Source organism: Hippoglossus stenolepis, chromosome 14, assembly GCF_022539355.2.
Source record: "Hippoglossus stenolepis isolate QCI-W04-F060 chromosome 14, HSTE1.2, whole genome shotgun sequence".
Taxonomy (NCBI): domain Eukaryota; kingdom Metazoa; phylum Chordata; class Actinopteri; order Pleuronectiformes; family Pleuronectidae; genus Hippoglossus; species Hippoglossus stenolepis.
This window is the reverse complement of record NC_061496.1, coordinates 9,258,250-9,277,091: the sequence shown is the minus strand read 5'-3', so window position 1 is coordinate 9,277,091 and position 18,842 is coordinate 9,258,250. Positions and strand designations below refer to the sequence as shown.

General features: G+C 41.6%; 2 protein-coding genes across 2 annotated transcripts; one reads left to right on the top strand and one right to left on the bottom strand.

Moving 5' to 3' along the window:
- The first annotated feature begins 1,684 nt into the window (after nt 1–1,684).
- On the top strand, nt 1,685–12,984 carry slc35e1 (solute carrier family 35 member E1). Its single transcript, XM_035176224.2, has 6 exons — nt 1,685–2,081; nt 4,039–4,109; nt 7,563–7,700; nt 7,904–8,029; nt 8,251–8,496; nt 8,724–12,984. The coding sequence occupies exons 1-6, from the start codon at nt 1,754–1,756 to the stop codon at nt 8,955–8,957; spliced, it is 1,143 nt and encodes a 380-aa protein (XP_035032115.1). The 5' UTR covers nt 1,685–1,753; the 3' UTR covers nt 8,958–12,984.
- A 1,016-nt stretch (nt 12,985–14,000) lies between these two features.
- On the bottom strand, nt 14,001–18,106 carry LOC118120842 (prostaglandin E2 receptor EP4 subtype-like). Its single transcript, XM_035176223.1, has 2 exons — nt 16,957–18,106; nt 14,001–14,912 (listed from the first exon to the last, which is right to left on the bottom strand). The coding sequence occupies exons 1-2, from the start codon at nt 17,806–17,808 to the stop codon at nt 14,559–14,561; spliced, it is 1,206 nt and encodes a 401-aa protein (XP_035032114.1). The 5' UTR covers nt 17,809–18,106; the 3' UTR covers nt 14,001–14,558.
- Nucleotides 18,107–18,842: the final 736 nt, after the last annotated feature.

Here is an 18,842-nt window from a genome sequence, read left to right as displayed (position 1 = left end):
CTTTTGAAAATTACATTACAAATGTTTTGATTCAACTTCTCTTGGAATGCAGTTACAGTTGACCCTGCATTTCCTCAATTTCTCAGAGATTAATTATTTAGAAAAATTCATTCCTGTTTAGGGGACTAATATTTACGAGTGTGTGCAATTTGGTGCAGATGCAAATAAATATCTTGATTTAGTGGTTTGTAATGTTTCATAGCCACGACAGCCTGGTAGGGGCAGAGGCGCCTCATGTGAACAGGCAAGGCAGGCAACTGCTTGGGGGGCCCGAGGCCACGAGGGGGGGGCCCCTGAGGGCTGACAAACTTTACTGCACAACCAATGGAGTATTCATTCAAGACATCTCAGTAGTAAAAATGTGATTCCTGTCAGACCTACAGTTCTGTATCATACTCAGAGTTTGAATTGAAAATGAAAGTAGAGGAAAATAAAGAGTTATCTACCTGGAAGTCAAAAAAGAAAAGATGAGGAAAACAGAAAGCAGATAATGACAATTAGGTATAACAGTATATCTGAATGCTGTCATTGATTCCCATTAATCGGGGAGACATTTGAATTTACGCTAGCATTAGATTCATGACGTTTATTGATGTTTTTATTGTTCTTTATATTTTGAAAATTTGAAAAAATGTTTACACTACCTACCTTTTGTTGGTGTAAGATTATTTATAACATAATGTTGACTAACGCTGTTTGAGGGGCCCCCTGGGAATCTTGTGCATGGGGCCCTAATAGACTCTAGAATCGCCACTGGGTAGAGCAGGGGTCGGCAACCTTTTTGACAATAAGTGCCAATGTGACATTTTCTTGTTAATCAGTGTGCCATAATCAACATTTTTTTATATTAAGTTTTATTATTGAACCACATTAATATTTCCAACAGACATGTCATTTTATTCCAGCCATATTGGCTATATATAGAGCAACACTTTAAAGAAACATGTTTATCTCATTATGATTGCAATAATAAGTTTGTCATTAACCCCACCAACCACACTCGTATTCAGATTTGCGAAAGCTTGCTTCAGTCGCATGGTTTTTGGCAGCGGCAAAGACTTTGAGAGAGTTGCTTCTCATACCTGGACACTGCACGTTTGATTGATTCTCCCTTGTCTGCCTGATCTTTGAAACTTAACTTGAAACTTATTTCGTGCCTTGTCTCAAAGTGGCGCTTAACACTGGACGTTCGGCAAACAACATTTTCAAAACACAACGTGCACACAGCACGGTCCTTATGAAAAACAAAGCCACAGTCTTCTGCCCACGAGGGCTGAAATGCCCGTGTCTTTGTTTTCTTTAGCTAGCGGGCATGCCATCACCAGTACACCTGAACGGCTGCACGGCTTCTTATTATTATTATTTAATGGCGATTGGCATCCAGCCAGATTGGCATCCTAGGTGCATTACTGGCACCTAGTGGCTGGGAGGTGTTAACATCAGTCAAGCTAAATAATACAGGCCGCGTGACGCAGAAACCTTTGAACTTTTCTTTAATAAGAAATCGCCTGTGTGCCAATGATTATGACGCCGCGTGCCAATGATTGCACGCGTGCCTTAGGTTGCTGACCCCTGATTTAGACTTTAACTTTTACAAACACGTCTCTGAGTGTATTATTTCGAAGGCTGTGGCCAGAAACGGTGTCACTTCCGGTGGTGGGTGCACTGACGGCAGCTTGAGGCCGAGCAGCGCTTCCCTCCCCCAGTGCAGACACTCACTCTCCGCCGGTGCCTCGTCACTCCGCGCTGGAAGATGGCTGCGGTGGAGCGGACCCCGGTCAAGGAAGGGATCCGGATAGCTTCTCTGTGTGCGTGCTGGTACACGGTCAGCTCGGGGGGCAACGTCATCAACAAAATCATCCTGAACTCGTTCCCGTACCCGGTCACCGTGTCTCTGTTCCACATCATCTCCATCGTCGTCTTCCTCCCGCCGCTCTTGCGGGCATGGGGAGTCCCCAAAACAGAACTGCCGAGCAGGTACTACCGGTGGTACATCTTGCCTTTAGCCTTCGGGAAATACTTTGCATCCGTGTCGGCGCACTTCAGCATATGGAAGGTACCGGTTTCATACGCACACACGGGTGAGTAAAGCCGATTTATGTGCATGTTTCTGGGTAAACGTGAGGCCACCCGGAGCGGCTCCTCCGCTGTAGCTCTGTGTGTGTCGTCAGCTGATGTTAGCTTCGTGGCTAGCGCCGGGGACAACTCGGCGGCACCGGCAGTTAACCCGCTTGTGGGCCCCGGGAACTGTCGGCGTCGTGAACGGGCAGACTAGTCCACCTAGCAGCGGCCTCCTGGCTCCACATTTACCCGTTGTAAGCAGCCCTGGAGAGTAGCGGAGCGGCTGCGGGGAGCTAGCTAGCTAACGTTAGTAGGTGAGGGGGGAGGGTCCCGGACTGATGCTGCTCTGTGTTCCTCCAACTTTCATCGGAGACCAACACACTTCAGTCCGCTCCTCGTGTCTGAGATTCTTCTCCTAAATAAAACCAAGTGTTCTCATAGGAATTGAATTAGCCAAACTTCTAACTATAGCTGCAGCCCTCACATGAGAGTAGCTTTCAGTTTCAGTGTTCGAGACAGAAGAAGGACTCGTTTATTTTACTTCAACAATAATACAGTGAAGTTTAACTAGAAGTATGTTCGTGTTAACAATAGATCTGCCTCTGGACTCCTATGACCCACTATATTTACACTCAGTGTCTTAAACTGTGCAGGAAGATCCTCAACAAAGCTGCAAAAGATAAATTAACTTTATTTGAATATTATGAGCCAGTGGGTTAGAGTAAAACCAAATGTAATAGATACACACTAGTGAAACACAATCATGTACATGCTAATGTGTTAGACAAGGTGTGGAAGAGTGCAACTATTAAATGAGTAATGTAATAAGTTGCGTATGTGTTATACACATGTATGTAGGTGCTATTGTAGAGTATGTGAATGCATACACATCTACATATAGTAGTAATGCAGAATACTCAAAAGTCATGTACTAGAAATGTAGATAGTTACAGGTGCAGAAGTATTAGTACCAAAGTATACAACACTTAAAGTGCATAATATACAGAAATGGTCAATTTCAGTACAAATTACTGATATTCTCACGTGATTATTTGCTTCTTCTGTCAGATGACAGAAAACTGTCTTTAAAAACAAGCTTGTTAAAACATTAGGACTTGGTAAAACTTTATTTCATTTCACAATCACAACTTCGGAAAAGTTTTCATCAAACAATTTTAGCCAACATGAAAGTGGGATTTGTTGCAGTTCTGTTGTTAAACTACATAATTAATTAATAATTTCACCACTGTTGATGTGCTGTAAATGAAAACACTGATTTCCTTGGACCCTCAATGCTCTGTTCCAGGCTCCACCCGCCACCTGAACGCTCTGGAGATTCTGCTGTGAATGCGTCTGACCCGTAGAATCTCCGCCTGCGTTCTTAAAGACAAACTCCATACAATTTCCAGACCATATACTCCATATATTGTAGAGTTAATTTCAGAAAGAGTCTATTTTGAAGTCAAATCTTGTCCGACTTCCTCTGCACCACATTAAATATCCTTCATGATCTTTGGACCCATTTTAAGAGCCATTGCTGCCTTGTCAATTAAGTCTGAATTTTGTTCTGTCATTAACTGCCGGTCTCCACCTGCAAGTCGAATACAACAGCCCTGCAGTGAATCAGAACTTCATTTAGGCTCCTTGTGGATGTTAGTTTTCTATTTAAACCTTTTAAAATAAGTGTCCATCATTTGAAAACAAAACCAGGCTATCACGACTGTAAAAGTCTGTCATTGTTAGTGACACACCAGAGTAAACTCGCTGTAATAGTACGTCAGTCAGTGAATAAATGGTGCAATATAACAAAGGCATGTTTACTATCAGAGTGACACAAGTTTAGTGTTTGACAGGGGCGTGGGTCTGGGTAGAACACCAGAGCATTTATAGTCCAAACTTCAGTCTTTTAAGCTCTACTTGTTTCTGTTAGTCGTTGTTGTTGCTGACGTCTCTTTTCTGTTTGTGTTTCCTTCACAGTCAAAGCCACAATGCCAATATGGGTTGTGCTGTTATCAAGAATTTTCATGAAAGAGAAGCAAACCACAAAGGTGAGTAGGTTTGATACAGCAAACAAGACACAAGGCCCGCTCTATCGCAGCCTGTTCCTCAAGTGTTAGAGCAGTGGTGATGTGGCACTGTACTGCGCCTGTGCTGCATCTCATGTTACGGCCATCTGTAGGGGCTTTTGTCCCCGACTATGATCAGGTGCTCGGTGCTCGGGTGGAGGTGAGGGACGGGAAACTAAATTTATTTTCCACAAGTCGGCCACATTCACCCGGTAAATCCCCAAATTCTGTCACTACTTTTAATATTAGGAGCCAATAGGGTTCATACATGTTCTTTCACGCTTGGTGTAAAGGTGTGCAGTCACCGGATGGCAGAGTTGCGTGTGGATTACAGGAAGCGTCATGTGATGGTTGTGAAATACTTTGATATAAGCTTGTGAGCTTTAATAAAAAGCTGTGGGAGGGATTTATTTTAGGTGAACTGGCAAATCAACTTGAGTCAAAGTGATAGTAACTTAAAAGTAACTTATACTGCGCCCTCTGCAGCCGCATTTGGGGATTAATTCTGTTTGCCTCCATGTCTAAGTGGTTTTCACCTAGAGAAAAAACAAAGCCTATCAATGTCTTGACCGAAGCTCTTACTTTGTAGTACCACTCACTTATTTGAAACACAACTGAATGGTGGATACTACCCATGATCCCCAGCTTCCTGAACCAGAAGAGCTGCAGCGGTGACAAATGCACCAATCTGTGTTTATTAATGACTTCTAAGTCTTTTCAACTAATCTACAGTTCAGCATCACCCTTGAACTTGCTGGACCTTATTTCTGAAAGTTTAAGCTGCGACTATTGGTCAGTTACACACTTTTCACAGGAGATCGAATCTGGTCACCAAAGTTACATAGAGCAAGAACAGACGTTTAGGGTGGGAATGAAAGTGGCACCATTCTCCATATTTCAAGTCAGAGTAGATGACTACCTTATTTTGAAGTTGCCATTTTAAAGTTAAAAACAAGTTTTATAGTGTTGCTTTAAGTTCATCCTGAAGTTATTGTCACTGTGAATCTTGTGAATCAGGCTCCATGTTTCTATGATAAAAAAAAAACTTCACTTCAATTTTAAAAACTTTTTTTACAACTAAATTTCCGATATAAACTCATTTGCCAATTATTTTCTCTGTTCGACTGTTTTGTTTATAAAATGGAGAAAATAGGTATAAATGTCCATCACAACTTTCAGGGCTTGTTTGGTCAGCCTGTTGCTTCAAAATCCAAAAGTAATCAACTCTTTCATAGAAGGTTAGGAAAACCAACCAAAATTCATCACTTTATTTTCTTGACTTCTGGTTGTGGTAACGCTGTGAAGTATTGCTTAACTAAGTATACAAAGTCAAACCTGACATAGTCTCAAATTAGCCTAGAAAACCGCTTATAAACCAAACTAAATACCTTACTATAGAAAACTGAAAAGCAGGCAAGACTGTTTTCTTCACGCACAGCTACTGTATCCGACTATTAAATGATATTAGTTTTACAATCTAATAATGTAATTATCTTTCATAATATTCACTTTGCAGCTGTGTTGTATTGGAGAAATTCAAACCAGAATTCACTGTCTGCTTCTACTTACTATTAAAGAACCAGGATTTGAGGCAGCAGGAGCAGGAGATTTCTGCAGTCTCACGTCAGCTTGTCATGTTTACTTTGCAGCCAGCAGCTGAGTATTCAGACCGGCCACAGACGGGGAATGTAGGCTTTGATAATATGTTACTGAGATCCTGTTTGAGGAGGAGCAGGCCACACTGTACAGTACTTTACTGTACCGAGAAACCCTAAGTTTTATGAAACACATGAGACTGTCTCACAGGCCTTTCCTTGGCAGATATTTGGATGTGTTACAGTAGGTAAAGCAAAGGTGTCATATAATATTTACTGGCTCACATATCTTACTGGGACAACCTGTATTTTTCCCTCCGTGGCGAGTCAAGATGTCTGGAGACCAAATAAATACTTGAATTAACTTTATTACCACCTTTATAACCTAATGCAGTTTAATACAACAACCCTGTCACAATGTCTATCTGTGAGAAGCTGATGATGTTTTTGTAAGTCAGATTATATGTGTATTATTGCGGACGTTCATAGTTGTGGGTTTTGTACTTCCCATTTATAGACACTGAGGACGCAGGAAATTAGAAACTGTTGTATGTAATTCTCGAGTAAAGTGTACTAAATGAGTAAATGCAAATTTAACACGTCAGTATGATGTAGGACTAAGTGAGTATTTGCATTATTGATTAATCTGTTTTAAAAACACAGTTCCTCACTGTTACAACCCAGTTTAAGTCTAGGAGGAAGGGAAGCAACACAGCACATAAGACTGAATTTAATCTGTTAAACAACAATAAAAAACAAACAAATTTTGCCTGAAAAATCTCTAATTAAAAACAATTAATCGATTATCCAAACAATTGTATGGTGATTTTCTTTTTATCATTTTCTAGTAGATTATTTGCTGACTTGTGGCTGCTCTAATAAAACCTAGTCCGGGACAACACTGCTTCCATGACTTCAATGCTAATAAATAATCTAATTAACATCTCTTAAACTGTGTCAACAATAAGTGAACATTACAACTGTAATGGTTTTCTTTAATAAAATATAACCTGGGTTTGTGTCTTACAAGCACTAATATGTGACTTAATCGTAACATTCCTATCGTCCTGCAACTTTTCCTTTAGAGCGCAGAAACTCTTCAGGATGAATTTCTCAATGATTCAGGGCACCTGAAATGGGTCAGACATCTAGGGCTCTGCCAAAATAGAAACAACACAAAAAGGAAGGAGCACTTTCCAGTTACTGTTGAAGTGTTTAAAGAACAAAATTGGCACTAAAAGGATTAACTAACATTCTTTATTTGTTGATTTAAGATTATGACGTTAACGTTAACTGAGTCATGTTTGAATAGTTATTACCTGAACTATACTGCTTCCTTGTACTGCATCCTGACCGATCGTAACCAAACAAAAAAAGACAGTTGGGAAAGAGCCTGTTTGTCACACCAGGGACAGCTGTGGATGCTTTATGGTTTCAGGTTGTCAGTCAGTCGGTTCCACTCTTGTGAAATCAAAATTTTAGGAACACTTCACATGAAGCCTTTTTAATCTATAGTGGTCAATGTCCCAACTGGTTTTGATGTAAAAGTTTGTTGTAGAACTCTCAGCGTTTTAGCAAAAGTTAATGCTAATGTTTGTAGCAATAGCAGAAACGTGCATATAGTGCCTTTTTTAATCTAACAAAAACAAGCAAATCAAGATAGTTGCCTTTATATTATTGTGTGGATTAATGAGTTTGGGTCCTGGACTACAGGTTGGGATTGCAGATTGCCTGAAGCAGAAAATTAAATTGTAGTCCCTTGAATAAAGTACTGAAGTGATGATTGTCTTTCTTTCCTTTCCTGACTCTGGCCTCTCGCTCTGTGTGCTCCTTGTTGTAGGTGTACACATCACTCATCCCCATCATTGGTGGAGTGCTGCTGGCCACGGCGACTGAGATGTCCTTTCATGTTTCAGGATTAATCAGTGCTCTGGCTGCCACGCTCTGCTTCTCTATGCAGAACATCTTCTCCAAAAAGGTAAACCATCCACCTGCCGGTATGTGCCGCATGATCCCTGGAGGGAGGAGGCTAATTGAAATGTCACTTCTTGTTGATGTGAAACGCGTGAAACTGATAACCTGCTGAGTGTGGAGGTGTTTGAAACGCTGTGAGAAAGGAGAAGTGGTCGTGTTAACAAGGACATTACATAATCTGTGTGACTCAACCGGTTTTTTTTTAAGGTGCTGCGCGACACACGGGTCCACCACCTGAGGCTTCTCAACATCCTGGGCTTTAATGCCGTGATCTTCATGCTGCCCACCTGGGTTCTGGTGGATCTCTCTGTGTTTCTTGTTAACGGAGAAATGGTGAGTTGCAGTAACTGCTCCAGAATGGGTCTGACATCTGTATCGTGATCATACACGTCGTATGATGACGTGTGTTTCTCATTAATCATCAAATTGTTCAATTAAATAATAGAAAGAAAGAATAATTTGTTTATATTTTGCCGTTATGCACAGCAATTGTTTGAATCAAAAATCAAGTTCCCTCAAAAAGCATCACGTTGTCGTGTTTTTTCTTGCCTCAGTCAGACATCTCAGGATGGACTGGTACATTTTGCCTCCTCCTCATTAGTGGCTTCTGCAACTTCGCCCAGAACGTCATTGCATTCAGCGTGCTCAACCTCGTCAGCCCGCTCAGCTACGCCGTCGCCAACGCCACCAAGAGGATCATGGTCATCAGCATATCACTGCTAATGTTGCGCAACCCAGTCAGCCTTACTAACATCTGTGGTATGATGACGGCCATAGTTGGGGTCTTCCTCTACAATAAGGTGAGTCCCTGAAAACCTTGATAGTTTGTAATGTTGCGGTAAAGAGGTCTATAAACGTCTTTCAACGTCATTCACTCAGTAAATTGTGAAGTTAAGGTGCACATAATTTATCCTCTTGAATTTGACCCAGCCAAGCTATTTGGTTGGCAGCCTCAGTGCACTGCCAGGAGTCCAACTACTAAGACACAGTTATCAAAAATCTATTTTCTCTTCTCCTCTGCTAACAGGCCAAGTACGACGCAAACAAGGAGAAGAAGCTGCTCCCGAGCTCCAAGCAGGACCTGACGTCCTTTGACAACCCGGCGCTGGAAAAGATCCAGGCCAACGGGTCAGTGCCTTTCTCCCACGGCTCAGAACAGCAGCAGCAGCACAACTGGAACAACGTGCTGACTGACCACTTTCAGTACAGCCGGCAGACCCACACGACAAACGTCAGCAGCAACCAGCAGTACGTGGTGTAACACAGGAGTCTGTGCTCGCGCCGGGTCGCTGTCATAGACATCACTCTGTATAGCCGGCCCCGCCCCCACCGCAGCAGCGGGTCATCTCTGCCCCGCTTCACACTTGAAAGTGAAGGCAAGTGCCGTTTGTTCTGAACGAGGAAGGAAAGAGTTGGTGTTGATGGCCCAGTGACCTGACCTCTCCCATGCTCCTCCCTGTCTAAACTTCACTTCCTGACAGCTTCATTTTGCCTGTTTATTATTTAGTTCTCACTGTATGGGATAGTTTGAGAAAGAACCAAACTCGTATCGGACATTTTCAGACATTTTGGTTAAAAAATGAATCCATGTGATCCAGGCAGATGAATTTGAACGGTGGTTGATCAGGGATTTACCCCTCACTGTTTGGAAATGTTAGAGTTTTGTTTTCACAAACAGCCATACAGTGTTTTATTTGTTTTTTGTCAGAGGAAAAGATGTCAGCTGTAATATTTCAGTGGATCATAATGATTTGATTTTATGTATTTCACGTTAAAGATTGTCCTTTTTCTTCATGAGGCATTTGTCATGATGTGAGGAGAAACTAAGTATTTAATTTGTCCAAAGTCTCCAGAGGCAGATGGGATTTGTTTGGGGAATGTGAAGGATTTTAAGTGGATGGTCACCTAAGAAAAGTTGGATGCGATGTCAGTTTAGCGCTTTGGATCAGGCTGAAATATTTCAACAATTAGGCGCATACCTCCGCCAAGACCCCTTAAATTCAGTCCAGCAGCACCAAATTGCGCACACTTATAGATATAAGTTCCCTAAATATGTCTTTATATTTTCATCAAGAACCATTAATTATTTCTTGAGAAAAACCTGAAAAATATTCCTGGATCAAAATTTACTCAATTCTTTCTTCTTTCATGCTACATCCTTCCACCAAGTGTTCTTGGAAATCCGTCCTGTACTCTGGTGTGTCATCCTGGTAGCAAACAGACAAACAGACACATGCAGATGAAAACTGAATCTCCTGGGTAACTATTAGAGACGTTTCTGATGAAATTTGAACATGCATTCTTGGTCAAGATACAAACTTTCATATCAATACATATCAATAATTATCACGATAAATCTGACGATAAATAATTTATTTCAAGTTCAAAGAAGGATTTTTTAAAACTACTTTATGAGCCAAGAATGACAAACACTTCATAAACAGCAAAACATTTTATAAATCTGCGGTTGATCAATTACCTGTTATTTCACCTCCTATATATATTGGACTTTTGTTATTTTGCTATTATGGAAATTTTATTGTGATAATTGTTATTATCGTTTTATCGCCCAGTCCTAACATGCAGTGTCCCTGTCTTTGAATTGAGACAAATGCAGTGAGACAGTTTCTGTTGCTCTAACAGTCGGTGGCCTCTCACTGAAGTTTCCTTCATGCTAACAAGGAACTAAATGTTTGTTTTCATGGACCATTAATGTAAAAAGTAAAAATTTATATTTGATTGATCAAAACAAAGCATCCTTATATGCATATTGCAGAATACTCGTGATTCACCTTTCTTAGGCGTCTAACCATGTAAAATGTAAAGGATGTAAAAATGAATTGATTTAAACCAATGAATAGTGTTTATTTGATTGATCATTAGTATTTTTTGATCTGTGAAGCTTCTCAGGCAGTGAAATCTTTTTCCTCCTGCCTGGCGATTTATTATAATTTTTTCAGCCTGAACCAAAGCTGCTCCATCATGTTTCTTGTTTTTTAACAGGGGTTCATGTCAAGTTTACACATCATGAAACAACTACATGTGTGATGCAGACAATGACCATCTGTCATGTGGGTTCACAGTCTCGCTGTTTAACGTAAAGCGACAGACTTTGATTTACAATGACACGTGCATGAAATCAGAGGTTTGCTTTGTGCAATTAAAGTTTCAGCTATAATTTTAGGTGGACCTGAGGCTTGATTATCATTATTGATAATTGATAAGCATTTATGTTTGAAAAGCCTTTTTCTAACTGCTTGAACTATTTCATTTAGGAATCTGTCACATTTTCTCCCAAGCATGATTTCTTCTGTTGTCTCTAATGCACTCTGAGCATCTCACTGCAGCAATATAAGGGTTTTATTTTTTTCCTCTGTAACTTAACTTTGAAATCAGCGTTGTATAGTTTTGGTGAAAACACCACATTACTTTTTTAAGTGCCATTTGTAGCCAGCAAGCTTGTTTTTTTAGTCCCTAATTCATAGTGCAGTTATATTTTATTAATATGGCTTTTTTCTTTTTGTTAAAGTTTACTGTGTTTGCCTTCTCCGATAGTTTTAAAACACTGTCACAGTATTTAGTCCCAAACTGATCCTGCACAGATCTCTCTGGGATTTTTGCGTTCTGGGCCTCTGAGACGATTCTGTTAGTCTTTGGGACTTTCACTTCTTGTTTGGATTCGCAGAGGAAATTACCTGTAACTGCTGATGCTGTTTTTGGGGTGTTGGGATTACAAAGCTGCGGTGGTTTTTCTACAGAAAGGAGAGAAATCTGAAATGCTTTGATAGAAAACCAAATGTCAGGTCCTGTTTTAAAGAAATCGTGAAGTTGTCCGTTTTACACTGACTGACCGAAAAGTGCGAACACCTGAGTAGTGAAATGTGGGTTTACACAGCCCTGACACAATGATACATTTAATGTTCAGGCTGCTGCTGTAGCTCTTTGTGTTGACAGATGTGCACTTTGCGACTGTTGCACTGTATTCAATTTAAACGTATGAGCAGAAATATCCTTAAAACAACAGACAAATTTACAGAGTGGGGCGTTCAGCAGCTGACGAGTTGTTGAGAACTGAAACAGAGTTGAAAGAGGAATCGATTGTCATTTCAATTCAACTTCAATTGTCAAAATCAGATTAAAGCTGAACTGTGGATCAATTAAAAAGCCTTAGAAGTCATTTAAAAACCAGCATTTTGCTACAATATGCAATGAAGAAACTCGAACTATAATGAATCCTGAACAGAGTTCTGAATATTTGTTACAGCAGCAGCTCTTCTGGGATCATGGGTAATATCCACCATTGTGTTTTAGTTCAGTAAGAGAGACGATGCAGGCTTTGGGTTTCTCTCTAATCACCACATAAGGCTGCAGAGGGCGCTGTTGCTCAGTTGAAGTTACATCGTGTTGCATCAACTCAAATTGACCAGTAATCAAGACATTTCAGTACAGACGCGTGTTGTGACGAGTCTCGTACTTCATCTCCATAGCAAACCAGGTGAAATGTGACATATCATGCTCTCCTGGACAAAACACAATCTGTTGGAATTTTAAATGTCAATGATTGTGAGTTGATTCAGCAAAAATCTGCACATATCACTTTGACAAATAACATTCAGCCAAATGAAAACTATAATTTCATGTTGTAGTAATGTAATGTTTATGTGTAACCTGCATCTCAGAGTTTGCACTCATTTCCCAAAACGTTGTGCTTTGAATGAAGCAGCAACTAAAGCCAGTGGTCATTTTGATGCATTGAAAGAAAGGAATTATGGTGCAAACAGCATTTGGACATTTTGTCGCTCCTGCAGCTCCTGTTTTAGACTCTTCCTTTGTTTTCTTCATGTCCGTCCTCGTGCTTCCGAAAGCAAGAGCGTCACCTCTGATGCTGATGCAGCGCGGACGCTCCGTTCACAGGTCGACAAGACGTCAAATTTATAAACTTCAACATGTGGGAGACATGTTGTAGTTTATGAATTTCCTCCTGACTTGAACTCTTGATTTGGACGCCGGCTCTCTGCTGAAAAAGCCTCTTACTGGGATGTAAATGTAGACGAGTGGACAAAGAGGACGACACTTTGTAAAAGTTGTATAATTATTATTTTTGTGCGTCTTTAATGGATCTTGAGAGAGAACTTTTCTTAACCGATGTTTATAGATTTTTATTTATGGTGTCACGGTATGAACATGTTGTACAGAAGTGCAGCTCAGCACAGTCTCGTCTTATGTTTAGTAATTGCTATTTTTAAATGTTGGGCGGGGGGGGAATAAATGCATCATGGAATACTGAATGTTTTAATGTCTCTTTAATGGTGATTAAGTAAAAGCACAGAAGTAATTTCAAGTAAATACAAAATATATCTACGATAACAATCTCGGAGCCCATCAGCTGTCGTCTGATGATGAATTAAACTCTGAGGGCCACTGCCAATATTCTGGGGCTTCTGGTGTAGACGGTGGATTCCTGAGCCAGGAATCTGTCTTTCATTTGTGTGCGCTGTTTATAGTCCAACAGGTTTCTTCTGTCCAGACAAAATACAAACAGTGATACTTTTTGTAGGTGTTCTAAGTCCAGACGACATTTTAGCTTAACTCCGTTAACAATGGACACTGAAGACAAAAAGAATAAACTAATTTATTCTGTTTTTCTTGACATGTGCTGTCATGTTTGCCCTCTTGAGAAACATTACACAAGTTTTGTAGGAAAAAGATAGCGATTTCATAAACCTCTTTTCTCAGGAATTGAGAGAGTGACGCACCCTGAAAGTGACTGTCAGAAACACAATGATGAAATGTTGATTTGTGTTTGCTAGACAGGAAATAAGTCAATGTCCCCTAGAGGCCCAAAACAGAAAATGCAGTATAAGGATATGTGAAGTGTAGTAAATGTCAGCATGCAGTTTAGACATGTAAGAAAAATCTGGATCGTGTCTGGATCGTCAGTCATCCCCACCTTTGATAGACATGTCAAATGTCAAATTTTTTGTTGATTTCTCAGAAAATAATTCACTGATCTAGATGAAATTCGGGAGCGTTTGAAACTTGGTGCAGATCCAAACAAAAAAAACCTGAATCTAGTGAATGTAAATGTGTTCATATGGGAGCTGTTGGGCCTACAGGTGGACTTATGCTCTCTGAGTGTATTTTTCTAAACGCCTTTTTAAGGAGTCGGTAAATCCCTGTTTGATTTCAAATAGTTTACGAAAATTCCTGGAAAGAATTTAATAACTGACAAACCTCAACTTGGACCAGATCACCAGGAGTTGTGGTTAATAAGTAAAAGAGATTAAGACAAACTCGGTCTGAGTTTTATTGCAAATAAGAATCTTTACTGCAAACAGACGTCATCATCACACGGTCAAGTCTTTATTCAGCTCAGTGTTTCTCCTGAGGAGTTTTCCCAAAGTCACATCTCATAAAAACACTTGTGATGGGTCTCACTCAGTTTCTGGTTAACACAGACTCTTACCATGTTCATGCACTGATTGTATGAGCACATGACTTTTAACTCTGGACCTCCAAAGAGCCACAGGCCACATGAGAACTGGCTCCAGATGAGATGAGCTGTCCATCTACCTGCAGCTGTAGAACATGGTGGAACGAGGAGAGGGTGGACGACAAGTCAAAGTTAGAAAAGAAAGTCTCAGCTGAGTTTTTCTCATCAGTCTCTGCAGGAGACGTCTGCAGAGATGAAGTCAGCGCCGGCCTCTGTTTCTGTCGAATAAATAATCCAACAGGAGCTCTGAGGGCCTCCGTCCAGCTGTGAGCCACAAAGTCGTCACTGTGTTTCCATCTCACACGTGACAGCTCTGAAACCGAGTCGCCGGCATCGAGCAGCAAACATTCACAGATGTTGGCCGTGTCCTCAGTCTGCAGTGTTTGAAGTCGGTTGGAGGCTCTCCGTGTCGTAGGGAGTGAACTTGACAGTGGCAGGGAGCTGAGTGATGATGTTTGCGCTGCACATGAGCTGGGTGAACACGTGGTTGTCCCTCATGATAGCAGGATAAAACAGATTCCTCTGTGGCGTCGACGAGGCGTTGCTGCGTGTGCTGCTGCCTCGTCTGGATAAACTGAGCAGCCGTCGGAACAGAGACCTTCTGAGGAGGATGTAGATCCAGGGGTCCAGGATGGGGTTGACAGAGGCGATCCTAATGGCTGCCAGGTCAGCTTTGGACTGACCTGGACTCATCAGCATGAAGCGGTTTGCGAACACTCGGACCTGAAGGAGAAAAACAAGTTACAGCTCAGATCTTCATCGTGTAAATAACATGGTCAGATATAAACAGAATTTTAGTCCTTTTGTTTCATTGTATTTGGTTTCCCAATTAAAATAAAACACAGATAATCATTCCTAAACTTCATATGAAGAATTCACTGGCGGATCTTGGATTTTTCTAGGTAAGGGGCCATGCAGGGGGCCTCATTTACACAGAGGGGTCAATTTATGTCTGACATCCATGAACAATTCCTGATTCAGTAAAGTGCACAATTGTATAACTCCTTAGCTCTACAGCAGTGGTCACCAACCTTTTCGAGCCCAAGATCACTTTTTAATTCCAAACATAAACGGAGATCTACCACCCTGATATCTTCCAAAAAACACACTTAGGAGGGTCACACTTATTATTTTTTGCAATTTCTGTTAAAGGCTGAATGTACAAGAAATAAATATACACAAAGAAGGGCAGTTGTGCAACTTTTTCTATTCACTGCACAATATTAAAATTAATATCAATACATATTTACAATGGCTTCTCAATTCCACAACATGTTCTGCAGAGGAGCTGCTTCTGCAGCCCAATGTTTTTACATATAGGCTTTGATTTGAATATGGCCACAAATACTATTATTGCCCTGTATGAAAGAAGTCCCTTGTACTCAAATAAGTACCAGTACTACACAGTATGAAGCCGTGTATCTTCCGCTCCTGCAAATATTTCACAATAAAGAAAAACTTTTAAACAAGGGAATGGATTCCATCAAGGGAAACGCTGAAGTTCTTTTATTTTGAAAAGGCATACAGAAAGTGTTGCAACCATTTGTTTGTGACATAAATTCATCAGATAAACATTTAAACTCAGGTGAAAGATAATTTTCTCTGTTTATTCTGCTGCGAACACAATTACAACACTTATCTGAACCCGTTTCAAAGTAAAAGCACTCCAGCGTTTCACCTTCACCTTGTTCTTGAAGGAAATGCAGGAGATAAACCTGCAGCTCCACCGCCAGTAACGGACACACAGCGCGTGTGAAAAACAGACAACCGACACACAGCTGATCTGCAGCGCGACGACAGACAGTGAGTCCAGAGAGTTCGGGGATCGACAATGAAGACGGCGAGATTTACCAGTAGATCAAAAACCTCACAATTTTCCTAAAGTGTAAAATGAAATTAGTAGAAAAAAAAGCTGACGAATGACTTTCTGACCAGAATAGACTTTTTGTTATTACACGATTATAGAAATAGCTACTGATTCATTATATGTCAATCGACTCATCCAGTAATGGACTTGATGTTGGAGCAACTACATGTGATCCCCTCTCAGAGCTTTAATGTCTGACTGTGTTTCTACCAAGTAATCATCAGGGGAAATGGGATTAATAGACAGAACAAAACCCTTTTCTTGAGGAGGAAGTCGTTTTTCAATTTTCTCCTGTCTCTCAAATCATCTTGTGAGCCCTCAGATTTCTGTTATCAAGGCCATAATCACCCACACATTTAAAACCAATGGACATTACATTCATGAAATGACTTAGCAAGTCCCTGCTATAACAATATGAGGGGCGTATACGAAAGCGATGCTGTAACTAGGTCAAAGCTCTGATATCACATACACAGAGAAAGAAAAGGTCATAAATCTGCTCAAACATTGAGATAATAGATACAGTATCAGATACAAGTTCTACTTTAGTTTCATGCCCTCTTTTTTCAGTTCACTTTTTAAATCTGAACACCCTGTGTCTTTTCTTTCTGAACTGAAGGATTGATGTGTAACCAAGCAAGTGACCCCACTCTTTATCTCTGTAATGATAAATAACGGGCTGCTGTGGTGATACAGTATGTTGGCAGGTTAATATAAAGATTGATCAGTGGTGGGAAGTAAATTGACTCAAGTTCTGTCTAATTTGAGTTGGGCTTTTTAATGCCATTTTAAACTCCTGCACATTGAACAGCCTCCCTGTGCCTCAGTCGCTGCTGATAAATTGGACATGCAATAAATTCCCCATTCAGTGCAGACTAATTGGTTAATTGACTGACTCACCACCAGCGGAGCTGAACAGGCCAGAACCACCGCGGAGGTCATCACCAGCACCGCCATCATCTGCGTCTCTGCGGCCGAGGACAGAGCCTTCCACCTCTGCCGGACGCTGGCTCTGGACGTGGGCCGCTGCACGGTCCTCTGGCTCATCAGCAGCAGCGCCCCGCACACCGCCAGATTCAGCACGATGGTGCCCAGGATGAGCAGCAGGCTCACCACGCCGTACAGGATGGTGTAGGCGGCGGCCACCTGGTTCTGCGTCTCCCAGTCGATGAAGCACCAGGTTTTGGAGGACTGCAGCTTGCTCCGCACCATGCCCATCATCGGGAGGCAGCAGAAGAAGATGTGACTGATGTAGATGAAGAAGAGGAACCTCTGCGCAAAGTGTCTGTCCACCCCCCAGCGCTGGTAGGTGTAGGGGCAGCAGATGGCCAGGTACCGCTCCGCCGCCATGGCGCAGATGATGCTCAGCCCTGTCAAACCGAAGAACAGCAGCAGGAAGGACTGAAACTCGCAGACGTGCTCGTGTTCGAGCACAAGCGGGTCCAGGTAGTTGGCGATGGTGAGCGGGCTGGCCAGGCAGGTGCCCAGCAGGTCCGTCACCGCCAGCCCGCACAGCAGCGTGTAGAAGGCGGAGGACTTCTTCTCCTGTTTAGACACCGACAGGACGATTATTGCGATCAAATTCCCAATGGCGCCTCCTGCAAACATGAAAATGGGCAAAGCCATCGCTGTCTCGACAGGGGCCGCTTGTGAATGCTGCGCCGGCGTCTCGTTACCGGAAAGGGATCCGTGCGTAAAGTCCGCGCTCTCCATCGCCACAACCATCCACAGGCTCGCGTTTATCGGAGACATTTCCTCTGGTCTGCGAGGATTAGGGAGCGCATTTCCTTTTCACCCCCCTGTGACAGTGGATCAGATGCCAGCCGGGTTATCTTCTCTGCAAGACTCATCCCCTTGGCTTTCCAGTAATGAACCACACGGAGGCTGTTTACGCGCAGAGGGGAGGGATGTCTCCACCGAACCACCCAGCAGCAGCCTGACAGGATGGATGGAAGGAAAGGGGCAGAGAAAAAGGGAAATAGACGTTTTCTGTCGTGCCGTTTCCGTTTCATGTCTCATCTGACAGCGTTGGTGGCGTCATCGCAGCTTCGCGTAATGTTCGTGGCAGCTTGTCAGGGGGTCTGTGAGTAAAGATAGAGGCTCCTCCAGACTCTGCTCACCCGATATGAGTCATATGTGAACACACTGAGACATGTGGGTTTGTGTCAAGTGCCAAAGTTTCTACTGCTCGTCTCCTTCTGTCTGTATCCAAAGAGTTTGGTTAAAGTTTATAACCTGTTACCACCAAGCTTTAATAAGGGTTAATAAACCTATAATACTTTTATAAAGTATTAATAATGAACATGAATGAATTTAGCTGCATCATTACAGAAACTTTACTCTTTCAACTTTACAGGAAAAGAAATTAAACATTTGCTCTACTGATGGATTAGAAGTGATCCACAAAACATTGAAGAACATTAAAAAAACAATTAGTCACAATATATAATATATGTATTACAAATGAAAATCAACAAAGAAGGCAAATCACAATGCATGATTATAAATATATGTTTTAATCATGGCACAAACGTGGCCTGTTATTAAAACTTTCTTCCAATGAAAGTTTTGAGGGCATAAATTCTTTACTTAAATCATTCAAATGAACTCATGCACATTCACACCTCCGCTACTTGCTTCACCTTTACACTTTGTGTTGTAACTTGCAGTGATGAACATGCTGCAAAGCTCTCCCAAAAGAAATTTAAGGATTTGTTTCAACCTGTGTAAAATCAAGAATCCAACAAATCAGCAGCACTGAATCCACTGCAGTGTTTAAAACAGGC